General features: G+C 31.8%; 1 protein-coding gene across 1 annotated transcript; it reads right to left on the bottom strand.

Annotated features, from left to right (window-relative positions):
- Positions 1-5,920: 5,920 nt before the first annotated feature.
- Positions 5,921-9,229, bottom strand: LOC127093626 (uncharacterized). The gene is made up of 8 exons (XM_051032568.1): positions 9,056-9,229; positions 8,620-8,754; positions 8,263-8,526; positions 7,594-7,843; positions 7,326-7,490; positions 6,988-7,127; positions 6,568-6,906; positions 5,921-6,280 (listed from the first exon to the last, which is right to left on the bottom strand). The coding sequence occupies exons 1-8, from the start codon at positions 9,227-9,229 to the stop codon at positions 5,921-5,923; spliced, it is 1,827 nt and encodes a 608-aa protein (XP_050888525.1).
- Between the last annotated feature and the right edge of the window lie 6,432 nt (positions 9,230-15,661).

The following is a 15,661-nucleotide window of genomic DNA, read 5'->3' as shown; positions in this document are numbered from 1 at the left end:
TAGTTTAGTAGCAATACATCTTTTAGTGTAAGGTGATTCCAGAGATTGCGATACTGAGTGATGTTGTGTCTAGTTGTAAGTCATACCACGAGCCGACCATATAAATCAAATGTGTCAAAATAAATTATTTAGAAATAATAATGGATAAAGTAAGTAAATAGAAATACTGTTATTAACTTAATTTTGTGCGTATGGGAATGTGAAGTTGTTATTGTTGATGGGCGCTAGGGACGACAATTTATACCAACCCCGTGTTTGGAGTAAAACGGCACATTCATAAAATATAGATGTGTCTTTCTTTGTGTTATTATACAAAGAGCAATATAGATAAGACAAACAAGTTGAACCCTAACTATATGTTCCTATTTTATCTATGTTTCTTAATAAGGGTAAATACTTAACATGCATACTAGAACCACTGCCTTTAGGAAACAATAATGAACCTATTAATAGCATAATATAACATCTAGTTTTAATTATTTTTCTTTCTTTGGTATAATTTTCATCTAATGTTAAACAGTCGTAATATGTTTTAAGGTTCGAAGGTAAGATACCTTGGTCTCTCGGGTTATTATCTAACAAGTCGACACCTAACAGCTCCTTGCATATTGAATTTGCGAAGTTGGTATTTCCATTGACCGTCTTATCCTCAATAGTTATCCCTAGTAACATGTAAACGTCCTCTATTATTACAATACATTCACTGATTGGAAAAAAGAAAATGTGTGTTTCGGGTCGTCATCTTTCATGTAAAACAAGTATAAACTTAGCACCAATGGAGTAAGACATTATTTTGCTAACATGTTCAAAATTGATGAGCTCAATATAAGGTTGAATCAACACGTCGGGGGCGACATATTCATGGAAACGAGTGTGAAATCTAATTAGATCCTAAAAAAAGGAAAATAAGTTTTTCATAAAAATAATGTGTTAGAACAAATATAAATGGTGATGGTTTCTCTGTGCATTTCATCCATAGTCAATAGAGCCATTTTACAAGTGTGAAGAGAGAGTAGTGTTTGTTGGTAATTTAATGTGAGAAAGTATATGTCGTCAGTCCGGACACAATCAGAAACATTACCCTAATGTTGGAGCAAACTCTTCATGATAATTTATTTATTTTTAAAAAATTTGTAACATTGGTATTTATATATATATATATATATATATATATATATATATATATATATATATATATATATATATATATATAAACAACTTTTGGTTACAATAAAATTCACATAAACACCCCTAATACAAACAACACATGAACATAAACACGCCTAAAACAACAACACATACAACAAATAAAAACGCTTAACACCATAGCATATCTAAGAGATTATAGCAATAAAAACAATATCATATGGTGTAGACATCATTGTCATCTTTAACTCGCATCCACATACGCTGCATATCATTATTGTCATCTACAATTGATATGTACGAAACAAGCTTCTTAATACTTCTAATTCTTTCTCCATCATTAATATCCCAGTCTAACCAACCGTTCAAACTTCATTCAAGTTGCTCCGAACTTTGGATGTTTCAAAAATGCATTTTCATCAGAGGCTTCTTTCTCGAATAACATACATGCTAATTTCTTTTAACAATCATGATAAACCTAGTGAAGAAAAGATAAGAAAAAAATTATAAGAGGTGTAAAGCAAATGGTAGAAGACACATTTATTTATACTAAAAAAAGCATCCAACACATAGTATCCAGTTGAATTCACGTCACCACTTAGGTCTTGTACACAGGCGTCAGACTAATTGATGTTACCTCTTAAGTAATGCATGTAGTCGGCGCCAATTGGATTGGTAACCCCACATGCAGTTGTCAATTCAATTGATGACTCCTCTTATTTTTTAAATGGAGACGTCAATTCATATGAAAAATTCTCTTCATTCTAATTTTGTTTGGTTTAAAAATGAATTACTTTGAAAACCATGTGGGAATTGTGCTCATTATGAGAATTTATTTGAAAAATGTGGTTATTTGGACAAAAATTTCACATACTAGATTTGATTAAATAAAAGAGAAATAAATAAATAGAAAATTTAATAAATTATATATGTTTATTATCCTTTAACCGAATGTTAAGGAATCAAAGTTTCCTTGAGATATGTTTCTTTTTTTCTTTATAGATTACTTTTATAAAAATATATATGTTTTTATAGATGTGAGTGTCATGTTTAGTGTATATAGTATTTTTACTCATCCAATATTTTAAAATATTCATACTATTAACAATATTATGTGGGAAATGTTTTGCTTTACAGATTACTTCAATTGTTTCCTTTTCTTTCATTTGAGTCATCTCACATTGTTTTCTCAAAATCTACAGCTTTACCTTCTTCAATTTCTCAACTCCACCCGTTTCTTCAATGTATCACATGCTCCTTTGTTTTTTCATTCCTCAATGATCTTCTAAAAAATATTTGGATCCACACAGTGATGAATCAAGAAATTTTCCCTCCATTTTTCTTCCTTTGCTCCTTGTGTGTAGCTCTCTGAGTATCATTTGCATTTGCCTCCAATGTATACGTGTCATCATTCACGATTTCAACCACATCTTAAAATATGAATAACTTTCACTTATGCACCCCATCTATCATAGTTTTCGCCTTTTAAAAGTGGTATATTTGTAGGAAATCGATTCGAAGTTGTGCTTCCATTTTCCATTGCAAAAAGACTGAATCAGTTTGGGCTCTGTGATAACAAACCTTAGTTTTGTCATCACTAGATTGAGTTTTGTCTCACTTGTGTATTTTTCATTGGCCAAATATGGATACTCCTCCTCATGACCCATCAATGGTATTAAAGCCTAGGTTCGACTTGATGGAGAAGTGAGAGTGAGATTCCAATATGGATCAAAGACTAGTGATGTTGGGTGACTCACACTTGTGGGGGAGATTGTTCAGATTCAAGTATGAGTGGTTAAATCTCACATCGATTAGAAATGAAGAAAATATTGGATTTATAAAAAATAAATCTCATGATACTCTCATTATCTTAAGGTTTTTGGTGGATAGGTGGTGTCCAGATCTCTTAGACCTTGAACGTTTAACTCACTAACACTTTCACCGCTCCTCGGACTCCCGAACACTAGTACAATTTTTAAAAATTTGAGTAATCTCATAAGAAGCGTTTGTTTCTACATAATGAGTGTATTATTTTTTTATAACTCATCTATTATTATTGTAGTAACGTTTCAACATGATGATTAGATTTATTGAACATGAAGCATCATCGTTGTTACCTTTTCCTTCATCGGCTTAACAACATTTTTAGCATGTCAATATTTTAATGAATAACTAAGAATATGAAGAGAAAAACATTGTGAAAAGAATTTTTATACTTAACATCAACATTAAAAACATAACTCTCTCTTTCAACAAATACAAATCAATCAATAATTTAGCATAATATTCAACTGAGAAGAAGATCTCATTGCAGAATTGTGTTGTCTTCCTGAAATCAAACTCTTCGGACTTAACAACCATAAAATCTTGTAATTTTATCCAAAAATAAAGTAAAAAAGTAAGGTGTTGGAAATGTTTAGTTGAATGAAAAAAGAATTAAAGAATTTTGTGGCGTGATAATTTTATATGATAAATGTTATTAATAGATCAATAAAATAAAATCAATAATATAATTTTAGAAATGGAGTGATTAAAAATTAATTTTAATTAAAATTTAAGTCTTGTTTTTGTCATTTTATTAGTAAGAAGTTTCTACTATCACTTAACCTCTAACAAAAATACTACTTACAATTTACCATTAAGAAATCAATTAAAAACCAATTCTTAATTATTGTTTTTCAATTAATATCTTCTAACTAGTATTAAAGTTGTCCTCCACCAAACCATAAAGAATATTCCTAATTTATAATTTAGAATGTGAGACATGAAATACTTAAACAAGTAGTGTTCTATTCTAGTCCAATTATTACTAATAGGTCGACCCTATTCTTGTTTTATACACCTTTAAATAATAATGTATTAAAATAAAATTAATTGAATACAATCTTAATTGAAAGACATGACGTAGTTTGCAAGTAATTAATTTGACGTTTTAGCTATATTGAAAAAAAGTCTTTGAACCTTGACATGTTGCATTTTATGATTTGCTCTTTCAAACATATATTAACAGAAATTAAATAACCATCCTTCAATCTCTAAGAAGCCAAATTAATATGAAAGGTGTGTTGGTTTTGCCATAAAATAAATTAGTTTTCTAAAAATATTTTTTATAAAAAAAGACGGGAAAATTACAAAAATCATGTTTGAGAAAAAAAATACAAATCATATCTGTAAGTAATTTGAGTTTTTAGTGCTTAATTAAGTAATTTGAGTTAGATCTAAGTGGCTATTTGGTGTGTGGTTATAAAAAAATTAATTTTGAAAAATTAATTATGATTAAAATGATCCGATGTTAAACTAATTTATGTTTAAAAATACTAATATGAAAATTATTTAAACAATAAATCAGAATATAAAAATTAATTTTAAAATCAAAGTTTATAATTTTTAACTTAAAATAAAACTAATTATATAAACAAAAATAATTATATTTTAGCATAAACAAACATGTCAAAAACCAAATTTTCACATATAAAATTATTTTTTACACGTCAAAAATTAAAATCTAAGATAAATTAAAATTAAAATCAATTTTAACTCATATCACACTAATTGTTTGTTTGATTCTGCGGCGAAAAAAATTATTTTCAATAAATTAATTTTATAAAATAAATTATTTTTAAAATGTTAAAGGAGTATTCACTAGGGAGCGTTGGACATTGTAGAATTTTTTTTCTAGAGCAACACCTTTGTGAGAGACATACCACATATTCACCCAAAACCTTAAGGTGATAAGTGGGTGGATTCTCTCATTTATAAATGCTCAAGTCTCCATATTTCTAACCAATGTGAGATTATTATCTAAACTAATCACAATTGATACATTATCAACACTTTCCCTCAAGTGTGAGTCCACAATGTTCCCCCTCAAGTGGAAGCTCTTCTTATTTCCACTAACTCTTGTACCGCACAGAACGTTTCTTATTCACCACTTTGGCGTCGTTGACACTCTTCAACGGAACATTTCATATTCACCATCCTTGTGGCGCCGCTGACTTTTGATACAAGTAAGTTAGTCTCTTTCTCGAACCAAAGGCTCATGATACCATTTATTGAAGGAGTTTTTCACTATGGAGTATTGAACATTGTGAGACTTCTTCTTTTTAGAGCAACACCTTTGTGAGAGACACACCACATATTCACCAAAAACCTTAAGGTGATAGGTGGGTGGATTTTCTCACTTATAAATGATTAAGTCTTCATATTTTCAACCAATGTGAGACTATTATCCACACTACTCACACTTGATACATTCTCAACACAAAATTGAGTTGAATATAGAGTGATTTATATTTTGATATATTTATGTAAAAGTGGATTTAACAATAAATTTTAGTATAAAAATTACATTTAAACTAAAAAAAATATAAATTTTAACTTTAAGTTAAATCAATTTTAAATTTTGTTGGAGTTAACGTTGAACATCCATTGTTGAGAGAGAGAGAGAGAGAGAGAGAGAGAGAGAGAGAGAGAGAGAGAGAGAGAGAGAGAGAGAGAGAGAGAGAGAGAGAGAGAGAGAGAGAGAGAGAGAGAGAGAGAGAGAGAGAGAGAGAGAGAGAGAGAGAGAGAGAGAGAGAGAGAGAGAGAGAGAAAATTCACTATAACTAACTCAATTTCACAATTTTGTTACAAATGTAACTAACTTTGGGTTTATATACATTCACCCAACTTCTAATATAAATGAAACACAAACTCAAATGACATGAAACCGATACTCAAATGCGAATTGAGTTTGAATTATATTTCAACGTCATCCCTTAATTCATATTTAAGATTAAAAATCAACAACATCAATTTCATCCCTCAAATTGATGAAATATTCAGTTTTGATTGCCTTGGTCATCACATCTGCAAGTTGCTTATGAGTACTACAGTGAACAACCTCAAGTACTCCATTCTGAACTTGACTGTGTAAAAATTGACACTTAGTATCAATGTGTCTGCTTCTTCCATGCATCATTGGATTCTTTGCAAGAGTTATGGCTGATTTGTTGTCTATCATTAAACTTATTGGTTTGCTCACCTTGAACTTCAATTCCTGCAGCAAATTCATTATCCAAACAGCCTGACATGCTGACAACGCACCAAATATGTATTCAGCTTCACAAGTTGATAGTGCAACCACTGGTTTCTTCTTGGAGCACCAATAAATGGGAGCTCATAGCTACATAAACATTTATTCTATATCGCGTCTTTTGTCTACCTTGTCTCTACACTAGTCAGAGTTTGAATAGCATATCATCTCAGCATCATCTGACACTCCATATGAAAACAAAATTTCATACCTCAAAGTCTCTTTTACATACCTTGGTATCCGGACTGCAGCTTGGTAATGTGACCACTTTGGCTTACTCATAAACCTACTTACCATTCCAACTGCATAGCATATGTCAAGCCTAGTGTTACACATATATCTCATACATCTAACCAACTATTGAAGGTTATAGCATCTACATCCTCACCATCAACATCATAATCCAACTTATGATTTGTCTCAGCAGGTATGACTCCTGACTTACAATTCATCAGCTCAGATCTCTTCAGCAGCTCAAGTTGATACTTTAGTTGATGCACATTGATTCCCTTTTTAGAGTGTAAAATCTCCATTACTTGAAAATATACCATTTTTGCAAGGTCAGTCATATCAAATGTATTCATCAACGCCTTTTGGAACTTGTTTATCTCAGAAGTACAACTCCCTGTCAGAAGTATGTCATCTACATAGAGACATATCATACTCACATTTTCATTAGAAGTATGCTGCACATACACACCATATTCAATTTCACATTTTTTGAATCCTAGATGCTTGAAAAATGAATCATTTTTCATATTCCAAACCCTTGGAGCTTGTTTCAACTCATATAAGGCTTTATGCAGCTTGTACACCATCTCTTCTTTGTTCTCTTCCACAAATTCAGGAGGTTGTAACACATACACTTCTTTTTGCAATTGACCATTTAGAAAAGCTGACTTTACATCTAAATGTATCACAGGTTAATTCCTATTTGCAGTTGTAGTAATAATCAATCTTATGATTTCATGTCTAGCTATAGGTGCAAACACTTCAAAGTAGTCTAAATCATACTTTTGTAGAAATCCTATAGCTATTAACCTTGCTTTATGCTTGGCAACAGAACCGCCTAGCTTCAGCTATATCTTGAAAACCCATTCCATACCGATGGATTTCTTGTTTTGAGGTAGAACAGTCACTTCCCATGTCTTATTTCTTTCAATGGACTCAAGTTCTTCCTTCATGGCATTCACCCACACCTTCTTCTTAAGAACCTCATTGATGTTGATAGGTTCATAGTCCATCATCATTGCATTCTGTAGGACTTCTCCTTCAGAGTCAGTCTCAGTATCATACAGCATTCAAAGTCTGCAAGTCTCCTTGGTATCTGTCTCGTCTCATTCTTTGTGGCCTTTGAAACGGCGCAAGTTAACCTTCAGAGGCATGACCACCTTTAGAAGCTCCACCTTCAAAGGTTGGATCACCTTTATAGTCAGGTCCACCATCAGAGTTAGAGTCACCTTCAGAGCCAGACTCACCTTCAGAGTCAGAGTCATCTTCAGAGTCAGACACACCTTCAGAGTCAGAGTCATCTTCAGAGCCAGACACGCCTTCAGAGTCAGAACCTCCTTCAGAGTCAGAACCTCCTTCAGAGAAAGAATCTCCTTTAGAGGCATAATAAAACTATAGTGTTGACATTTCATTATAGTTGGATTGAGACTTTCTCTAATCCCATGTTTCTAATTCTTTCAATATGACATCTCTATTGAATTCAACTTTGTTGGTGAATGGGCAATAAAGCTTATAAGCACATGTATTGTGGTAACCTATAAGCAACATGACTCTTCTTCTGTCATCCAAATACTTTCTAGTAGCATATGGTATATGTTTGTAACATACATAACCAAACACCTTGATATGGTATATGTTTGTAACATACATAATCAAACACCTTGATATGGTATATGTTTGTAACATACATAACTAAACACCTTGAAATGGATAAAACTTTGCTTTCTTCTAGTCCACTTCTCAATAGGAACTACTTCCTTTAAATTCTTTGTTGGGCATCTGTTGAGCATATATATTGACATGACAATTACTTCACCCCAAAATGTGTGAGATAGATTCTTCTCCTTCATCATGCTCCTTGTCATGTCAAACAAAGTTCTATTTCCCCTTTCAACAAGACCATTATGATGTGGAGTGTATGGAACAGTGACCTCATGCTCAATACCATGTTCCTCACAAAAATTCTTGAACTCTGTTGAATTGAAATCACCTCCACCATCGTTTCTGAAGATCTTCAATCTTAGTCCACTTTGATTTTCAACCTTCGCTTTGAATTTCTTGAACTCAGCAAACACCTAATGTTTGAACTTTATGAGTGTTACCCATGTTATTCTTGTGAACTCATACACAAATGACACAAAGTACTTATTTCCTACAAGTGAAGGTACCTCAAATGGACTACATACATCATAATTCACCATACCTAAATCATGAGTTGCTCTTGGAGGCATTTCTGATGAGAATGACAATCTTGGTCGCTTTCCTCTCATGCATATATCACATGATTTATCTGGTAACACAATCTTTGGAATTCCATATACCAGATTCTTTGAAATCTAATGCCCTAAGCTTCTGAAATTCAAATGTCTCAATCTCTTGTGCCACAACTCACTTTCCCCCTCAGCATTTCTCACACTAAGGCATTGAGTGTTTTCTGTTGCAACATTCAACTTAAATATCCTATTTCTTCCCAGTTAATACTGCATAATCAGCTTCTAATTATAGTCATACAACTTCAAGAGATTGTACTTCATGGTTACTGAAAAACCTTTTTCAATCAGCTAACCTACACTCATCAGATTGTTATTCATGCCAAGAACATACCATGCATCCTTGAAGTACAATTTTGTCATTTTTCAATTTCACTCTGACATTTCTTATTCCTTCGGAATTCAGATACTCGTCATCAGCACATATGATCTTAGTCTTTCTACCGGAGTCAAAATCAATTAGCCATTTCTTATTTCCAGTTAAGTGATTTGAGCAGTCAGTGTCCATATCCCACTAGTCTACCATTGTTCCACCTACATTTTTCAGATGTCATCAATAGCACATGTTCATCATCAGAATGTCCTCTGGTTGTGTTGGCTTCTTCACTCTTGTTAACCTTGTTTAATCAGCAATCAACAGCAAAATGCCCAAACTTGTTGCAACTGTAACACTGAACCTTTCTCTTATCAAACTTCTCATTTCCCTTATGAACATTCTTATTCTCATATGGGTCTGAGCACCAACACTATACTTTTTCTTGTTCTCTAGCCATGCTTGCTTATATTTCTTCTTGACAAAAGAAGCTTTCAGAGTATGAGCTTTTAGAGTCTGTTTTGTCTCCCTTTCAGAGTTTCTTTCAGTCAAACGCAACTCTTGTGTCTTTAAACTACTCTGAAGCTCTTCAATTCTCATGGTGCCAGTGTATTTGGAGTGTTTTATGGCTACAACTATGTAATCAAATTAAGGGGTAAGTAATCTTAGTACCTTTTCAATGATAACTTGTTCATAGAGCATTTCACCACAAGACTTCATCTCATTCGTGACCACAATCACTCTGGAGATGTAATCAGGCACCTTTTCATTGTTCTTCATGTTAAGGCTCTCATATTTCTTGAAAATGGACTACAACTTTACTTTCTTCACTTATATGTAACCATTATAGCACCGCACAAGTGTATCCCACGTCGCATTCGCCGTCGTCGAATCAACAATCTTCTCAAACACCTTTGTATCCACACAGTGGTGGATATAGAACAATTCCTTCTGATCATTCTTCCTCTTTTCACGTTACACATTTCTTTGCACTTCTGTTTCATTTTCTACAACTGGGGTGTAACCGTCATTGACGAGATTAAAAATATTTTGAGTGTCAAATAACACACGCATCTGAATCGACGACCAATTCCAATTCTTTTTGTCAAATACTATAAGCTTTGTATTCAAGCTACCATTTCTTCCGTTCATCTTTGTTATTGTGCAAATCACTCAATTCTCACCAACACTCGTGTTTCCTAAATCCTGAGAGTCAATATCTTTGATTCTCTTCAATTTCGATCTTCAATTCAACGCGAATTTGAGGAATGAAATCAATCACACACCTTAGTATACTCGTGTTTCCTTGTGAATCTGAATCGAAGCTCTGGATACCAATTATTGAAGTTAACTCTGAACCTTCATTATTGCACAAGAGGAAGAAGAAGATGAAAGAATTGTAGAGAATTGCAGAGAGAGGGGGGAGGGGGGGGGGGGAGATTCACTATAACTAACTCAATTTCTCAAAACTCAATTTCTCAAAACTCAAATTCGCAATTTTGTTACAAAAGTAATTAACTTTGCGTTTATATACATTCACCCAAATTCAAATGTAAAATGCAAATCCAAATGACATGAAACTGAAACACAAATACAACTTAAATTTGAATTACATTTCAACAGTATAATCAATTCTAATTTAAAAGAAGACTAAAATAGTTGGTTGGTCCTTATAAGTTAGCGAGTTTTTGGTTTTGATCCCTGTAATTTATTTATTTTGGTTTGAGTCCCTATATCTCATTTTTTGTGTTGGTTTTAGTCCCTAAGTCAAAATCCGAAGATTTCTTGTGGATTTTCATGCAAATTTTACTTTTAGAGACAAAAACCAGCACAAAAGTGAGATATAAGGACTCAGATAACAACAAAAATTACAGGAACCAAAATCAAAAGTTCGCTAACTTACAGAGACCAAAATACTATATAGATCTTAAAAGAATTAAACATCTCAAAATTATTACAAATTCAATTCTACACTTTTAAAATTACTTTTGTTTTTTTCAAAAATTAAACTATACATACACTAAAATAGATCAAAGTTGAAAATTTTAATTCTAGAACTACTTTTACCTCTCTTGTGAAACCAAACATATATTAAGAAGCTTCCAACATGAGAGAATAATCCATTCCAATGTCTATAAATAGAAACAAACAAACGTATTATGAATAAGAACAAAATTTTGGATTAAGGTTTGTAAGCAAGCACATGTTTTTAACCATAAGTACACTTTGTTTGTTTCTCAAAACAAAAATGCTATGTTTAGTGTTCACACTTCAAAGTACAAAAGCTATAAGAAATTAATTACATTCCAAAAGTAAAAAACGCGTTTGAGCTATGACCTCACATGAGTCTTAAAAGCCATTTTGTTGATAAGTGATTCTTGTTGTAACTTCAATGATTTGTCTGTATGTGTATAAAGTGAATACATAGTATACAGTCTGTCATAGCTTAGCTACATACTATACTATGTATGAATCAGTATCAATCCCATACTTTAAAATGTTGGAAGAATGTAATGTCGGTGATGTGTTCTGAACAATTCAATTAATGGTTATGGATATGCTTACTTTCAGGGTGTAATGTAGCACACTAGCAAACTGTTCATATTAATTTCCCTTTCGGGTTGATTTCGTGGTACACATAATAAAGCATATATGCCACAAGTTAATTTCTAAGTGATCAAATCAATGTCAAAGTTAAGAAAATTTATTGAGGAAACAAAGTTGGGTCATAAGTTTAGTTGATAAAGTGCCAACCAAAAATAGATTAGACTATAAAATACATCTGTATAGGAAGAAATCAATGTTTTTAAATGAGAGTTTTCCTGGTTTTTTTAATCTCAATTTGAGAAATTAAATTTATAAAATTATATATTTGATTAAGAGAGTGTCGAGTTATGAAACTTTTAAAAGCATCTACCATGACGTTTTGAATTAAATGATTTATTGTTTTCAATTTTTTTAGTAGATCATGATGAGTATTGCTTAATTCTTCAATTTGATTTATTTCATTTTGATTTTGTTGTTGATCTTGATCTTGAATTTTATCTTGGTTTTTATCTTTTTCTTGATCTTGATCATTGTCTTTTAAAAGAGTATTCTTCATAATACATGCACAATCAAATACCTCTACCAAGGTCAGCCCAAACAAATTGGAAGCGTTGTTCTAATTTTTATAATTGTCCGCTAATAAAACAAAGTAGAGCATATATACTAAAATTTCTCTTTAAAAATTAGATACATTTTTATTAATAACTTATATTATATAAAGTTAAGTCAGTTCAGCCGATAGTTGTACAAAGACATAAAATGTAGAGATATGTGTTCAAATGTAACAACCTGTATAATATATATCTAGAATAATATCGTAAAATGTTTTAAAAAAATTGATACTGCCACAACATAAGAGCCTAATAGCATAATTATATACACATGTTCAAACTAAATACATTTATGATCCATGTTATACAATAGTGCTTAAAAATAAAAACTAAGATATATGTACAATCTCTTCATTGCACACAATCCACGACGAAAGATCACAATAATCAGAATCCTTCTAAACATCAATGCACAACTCCTCTTGTATATAACCTGCAAACAACACCTGAAAAGCAACAACAATAATGGGGTGAGATAATAATATCAGTGAGTTCTCCTATCATATGGGTCATCTTGGCTCTACATGATTTTCTAATTGATTCCTAACACAGGTCTTCATCTTTCATTAATTGTGTATCACTCACACAACATGACCAAAACTTAAGTGTCTAAGGGATATTCGCAATGTATGGAAGCATGTCACCTGAGTTCTCATAACTCAGTCTATCACTATTTGGAAGCCATAAAGCATTAATCCTCGAATGGACCTACGTCTAGGCTAGACTCGGTTCACGCATGCTCGTATGATTCGACTTTCACGGTGAATATCGAGCCCTCTATGAGACTCAAACCTCGTTAGAGCAATCGTCATTCGTATGGGACTCGCACCCGCTTGGAGTATCTTTCACCGTATGAGACTCTAAACCACTTAGGTATCCACATTTCACTCATATCCGCCATTGTTGAGACTCAAACCCAATTTGGGCATGAATCATTAGTGCCACATCCCCATTTACCGTTTTATGTAAGCCTCTAAAATGGTATGTGCACATCACTATTCAAATATGTGATTAGGATTCACAACAATAATAGGACTTTTGGAGCAAGGCTCCTCACCAAATAGGTCTTTTGGAACAAAGGTTTCTCACTAAAGTGTCAACCAATCCGCATGGTATCCATCAAATACTAGGCGATACATTCTCCAATTCTCACGTTACACACAAATTCTCATGTAATCATATCCATTTATTCACATGTTCCATACAAAGTTTATTGGTTCATTAATCAACTGAATGCTTGTCCGGGATACACACCGAGGTACCATTGTGTCCAAGCATCACCGCTTAAGTCAATTCACAACCTAAGTTATCTTTCTAAGTCATTAATTGAGTTATTCTCCTAAGGTTTCCTCACTCATCACCATAAGGTTTTAATCATGTTATTTCACAATAAACACAAAAACAATACTTAACATATATCATAATATGGTTCATAGCATTCGTAAAGCACACACAAAGTAATATAACATGGTATAAGAATCATAGTCAATCTATTACACAATCAATATCAATCTATCTTATCACACTTTCACGCCATAAGGAAAACGTCTATATGATCATACTATAGTGGGAATAAATGGATTAAACGGGAAATTATAGTGGAATAACTCATAGAGATTTGTCTTTATGTCATAGTAGTCTATGTTAGCTAACACATTGGTTCTCGTAACAATCGTAGTTATCGTTCCCGTTTTATGGTGGAAACATGGAAACAAAGTATTTACATTCACTTCAATTTCATCATACCATACATGATATTTTATAAACACCATCCTATTAATCATTGGTATAATCTCTTATTTCTACTTCAATCAAATAAAGCATTGAAAGAGCTTTCCAACATATTTGATCGCGTATTAATCAAAGTTATGATTCTTGAGTTATAGTGTAAGCGACAATCAAGCATTTTTCTCAATGTTGTCAAGTTCACTTAGCGAGTTGTAGTTAGCTGGTAGCGAACATACCAGAAAATCTGTTGCTTCACTACTGATATGCTCGCTTAGTGAGCTCTAGCGAATGTTACAGAACAAGAACAGTATCAGGACTCATTTAAATGAAGAAAAAAAACACCAAACAACCTAATGCACCCAATTACCCAAAACAACATGGTTTATCACAAATAGGCATACAAAAACAAGATAAGCATGCATCAAGATCAATTTCACACAAAAACCTAACTCCACAAAACATGTATTATCCCCATCAAAGCTAAATTTACCTAGGAATCCACCTTAGATCGATGAAGATGATGGAGAAATTGAGATGAGGAGATGGTGATGATGATTATCCATGGATCTTCTTCTTATTTCTTCCCTCTTTCTCTTCCTCTTCCTTTCTTTCCTCTCTTATTGGTTTTTCTTTCTTGTTCTTATCTTCTTCTCTTCTTATCCACTTCTTCTTTTCCTTTTAATTTCCTACCACATTATATATATATATATATATATATATATATATATATATATATATATATATATATATATATATATATATATATATGTGTGTGTGTGTGTGTGTGTGTGTGTGTGAAAGATAGGGATCAACTTACTTCAATTTTTTTTTAATTTACTCCAAATCACAGTCTTTGAATTGAATCTAATATAATGCTTAAATTAGTTTTATATTTAATTAACCATTATATTAGATTCAATTCAAAGATTATGATGTGAAGTAAGATAAAAAAACTTACTCTTAGAGTAAGTTGATCCCCACTCATATATATATATATATATATATATATATATATATATATATATATATATATATATATATATATATTATATATATATATATATATATATATATATATATATATATATAATATCTCAATTGATATTTTGTCTTTTAGTATCAATGTTACCAAAATGTTATCTCTGGTACTTATTAAAAATTATCCGTCTCTTTTAAAAATGATTGATCTCTTCAAAATCTACTGATTATTCTATTTGTCCCAACTGACAATATTTATAGCACATAGGAGTTTAAATTGTTTCAAATGACAAGAAATGAAGTATATAGAAACCCAGTTGGTCTCAACTGACAATCAATTGAGTATTTAAGGGAATATGAGATATTACATCAAACCTACAATATCTTTTTATTTTGAGGCCCCTTACATATTTTAGGCATTGTGTTATGGCACTGGTTGCAGAGACACAGGGTCGGGTCTGATCTCTATCTCCATCGACTTGGAGTTAGGTTTCTCTAGTGTAACATGGACTAATTATTATTATTATTATTATTATTATATATATATATATATATATATATATATATATATATATATATATATATATATTTTCTTTTATTAAATATTCAAAAAGTTTTACTATGGGTGGAGTATTGTAAGAATAAACCTTCATCAACTTTAACATCGAATTTTTCAAGATTATCCTTACCGTTATTAAGAAGAAAGAATTTGCATTTGAAAATGAAGGTGAGAAATATTGGGGTTTCTTCCCTTGTATAACTC

The sequence above is a fragment of the Lathyrus oleraceus genome, chromosome 6 (genome assembly GCF_024323335.1).
Source record: "Lathyrus oleraceus cultivar Zhongwan6 chromosome 6, CAAS_Psat_ZW6_1.0, whole genome shotgun sequence".
In the NCBI taxonomy this organism is placed as follows: Eukaryota; Viridiplantae; Streptophyta; class Magnoliopsida; order Fabales; family Fabaceae; genus Lathyrus; species Lathyrus oleraceus.
Note: the sequence above shows the minus strand (reverse complement) of the source record. Positions and strands in the feature narration are given on the sequence as shown.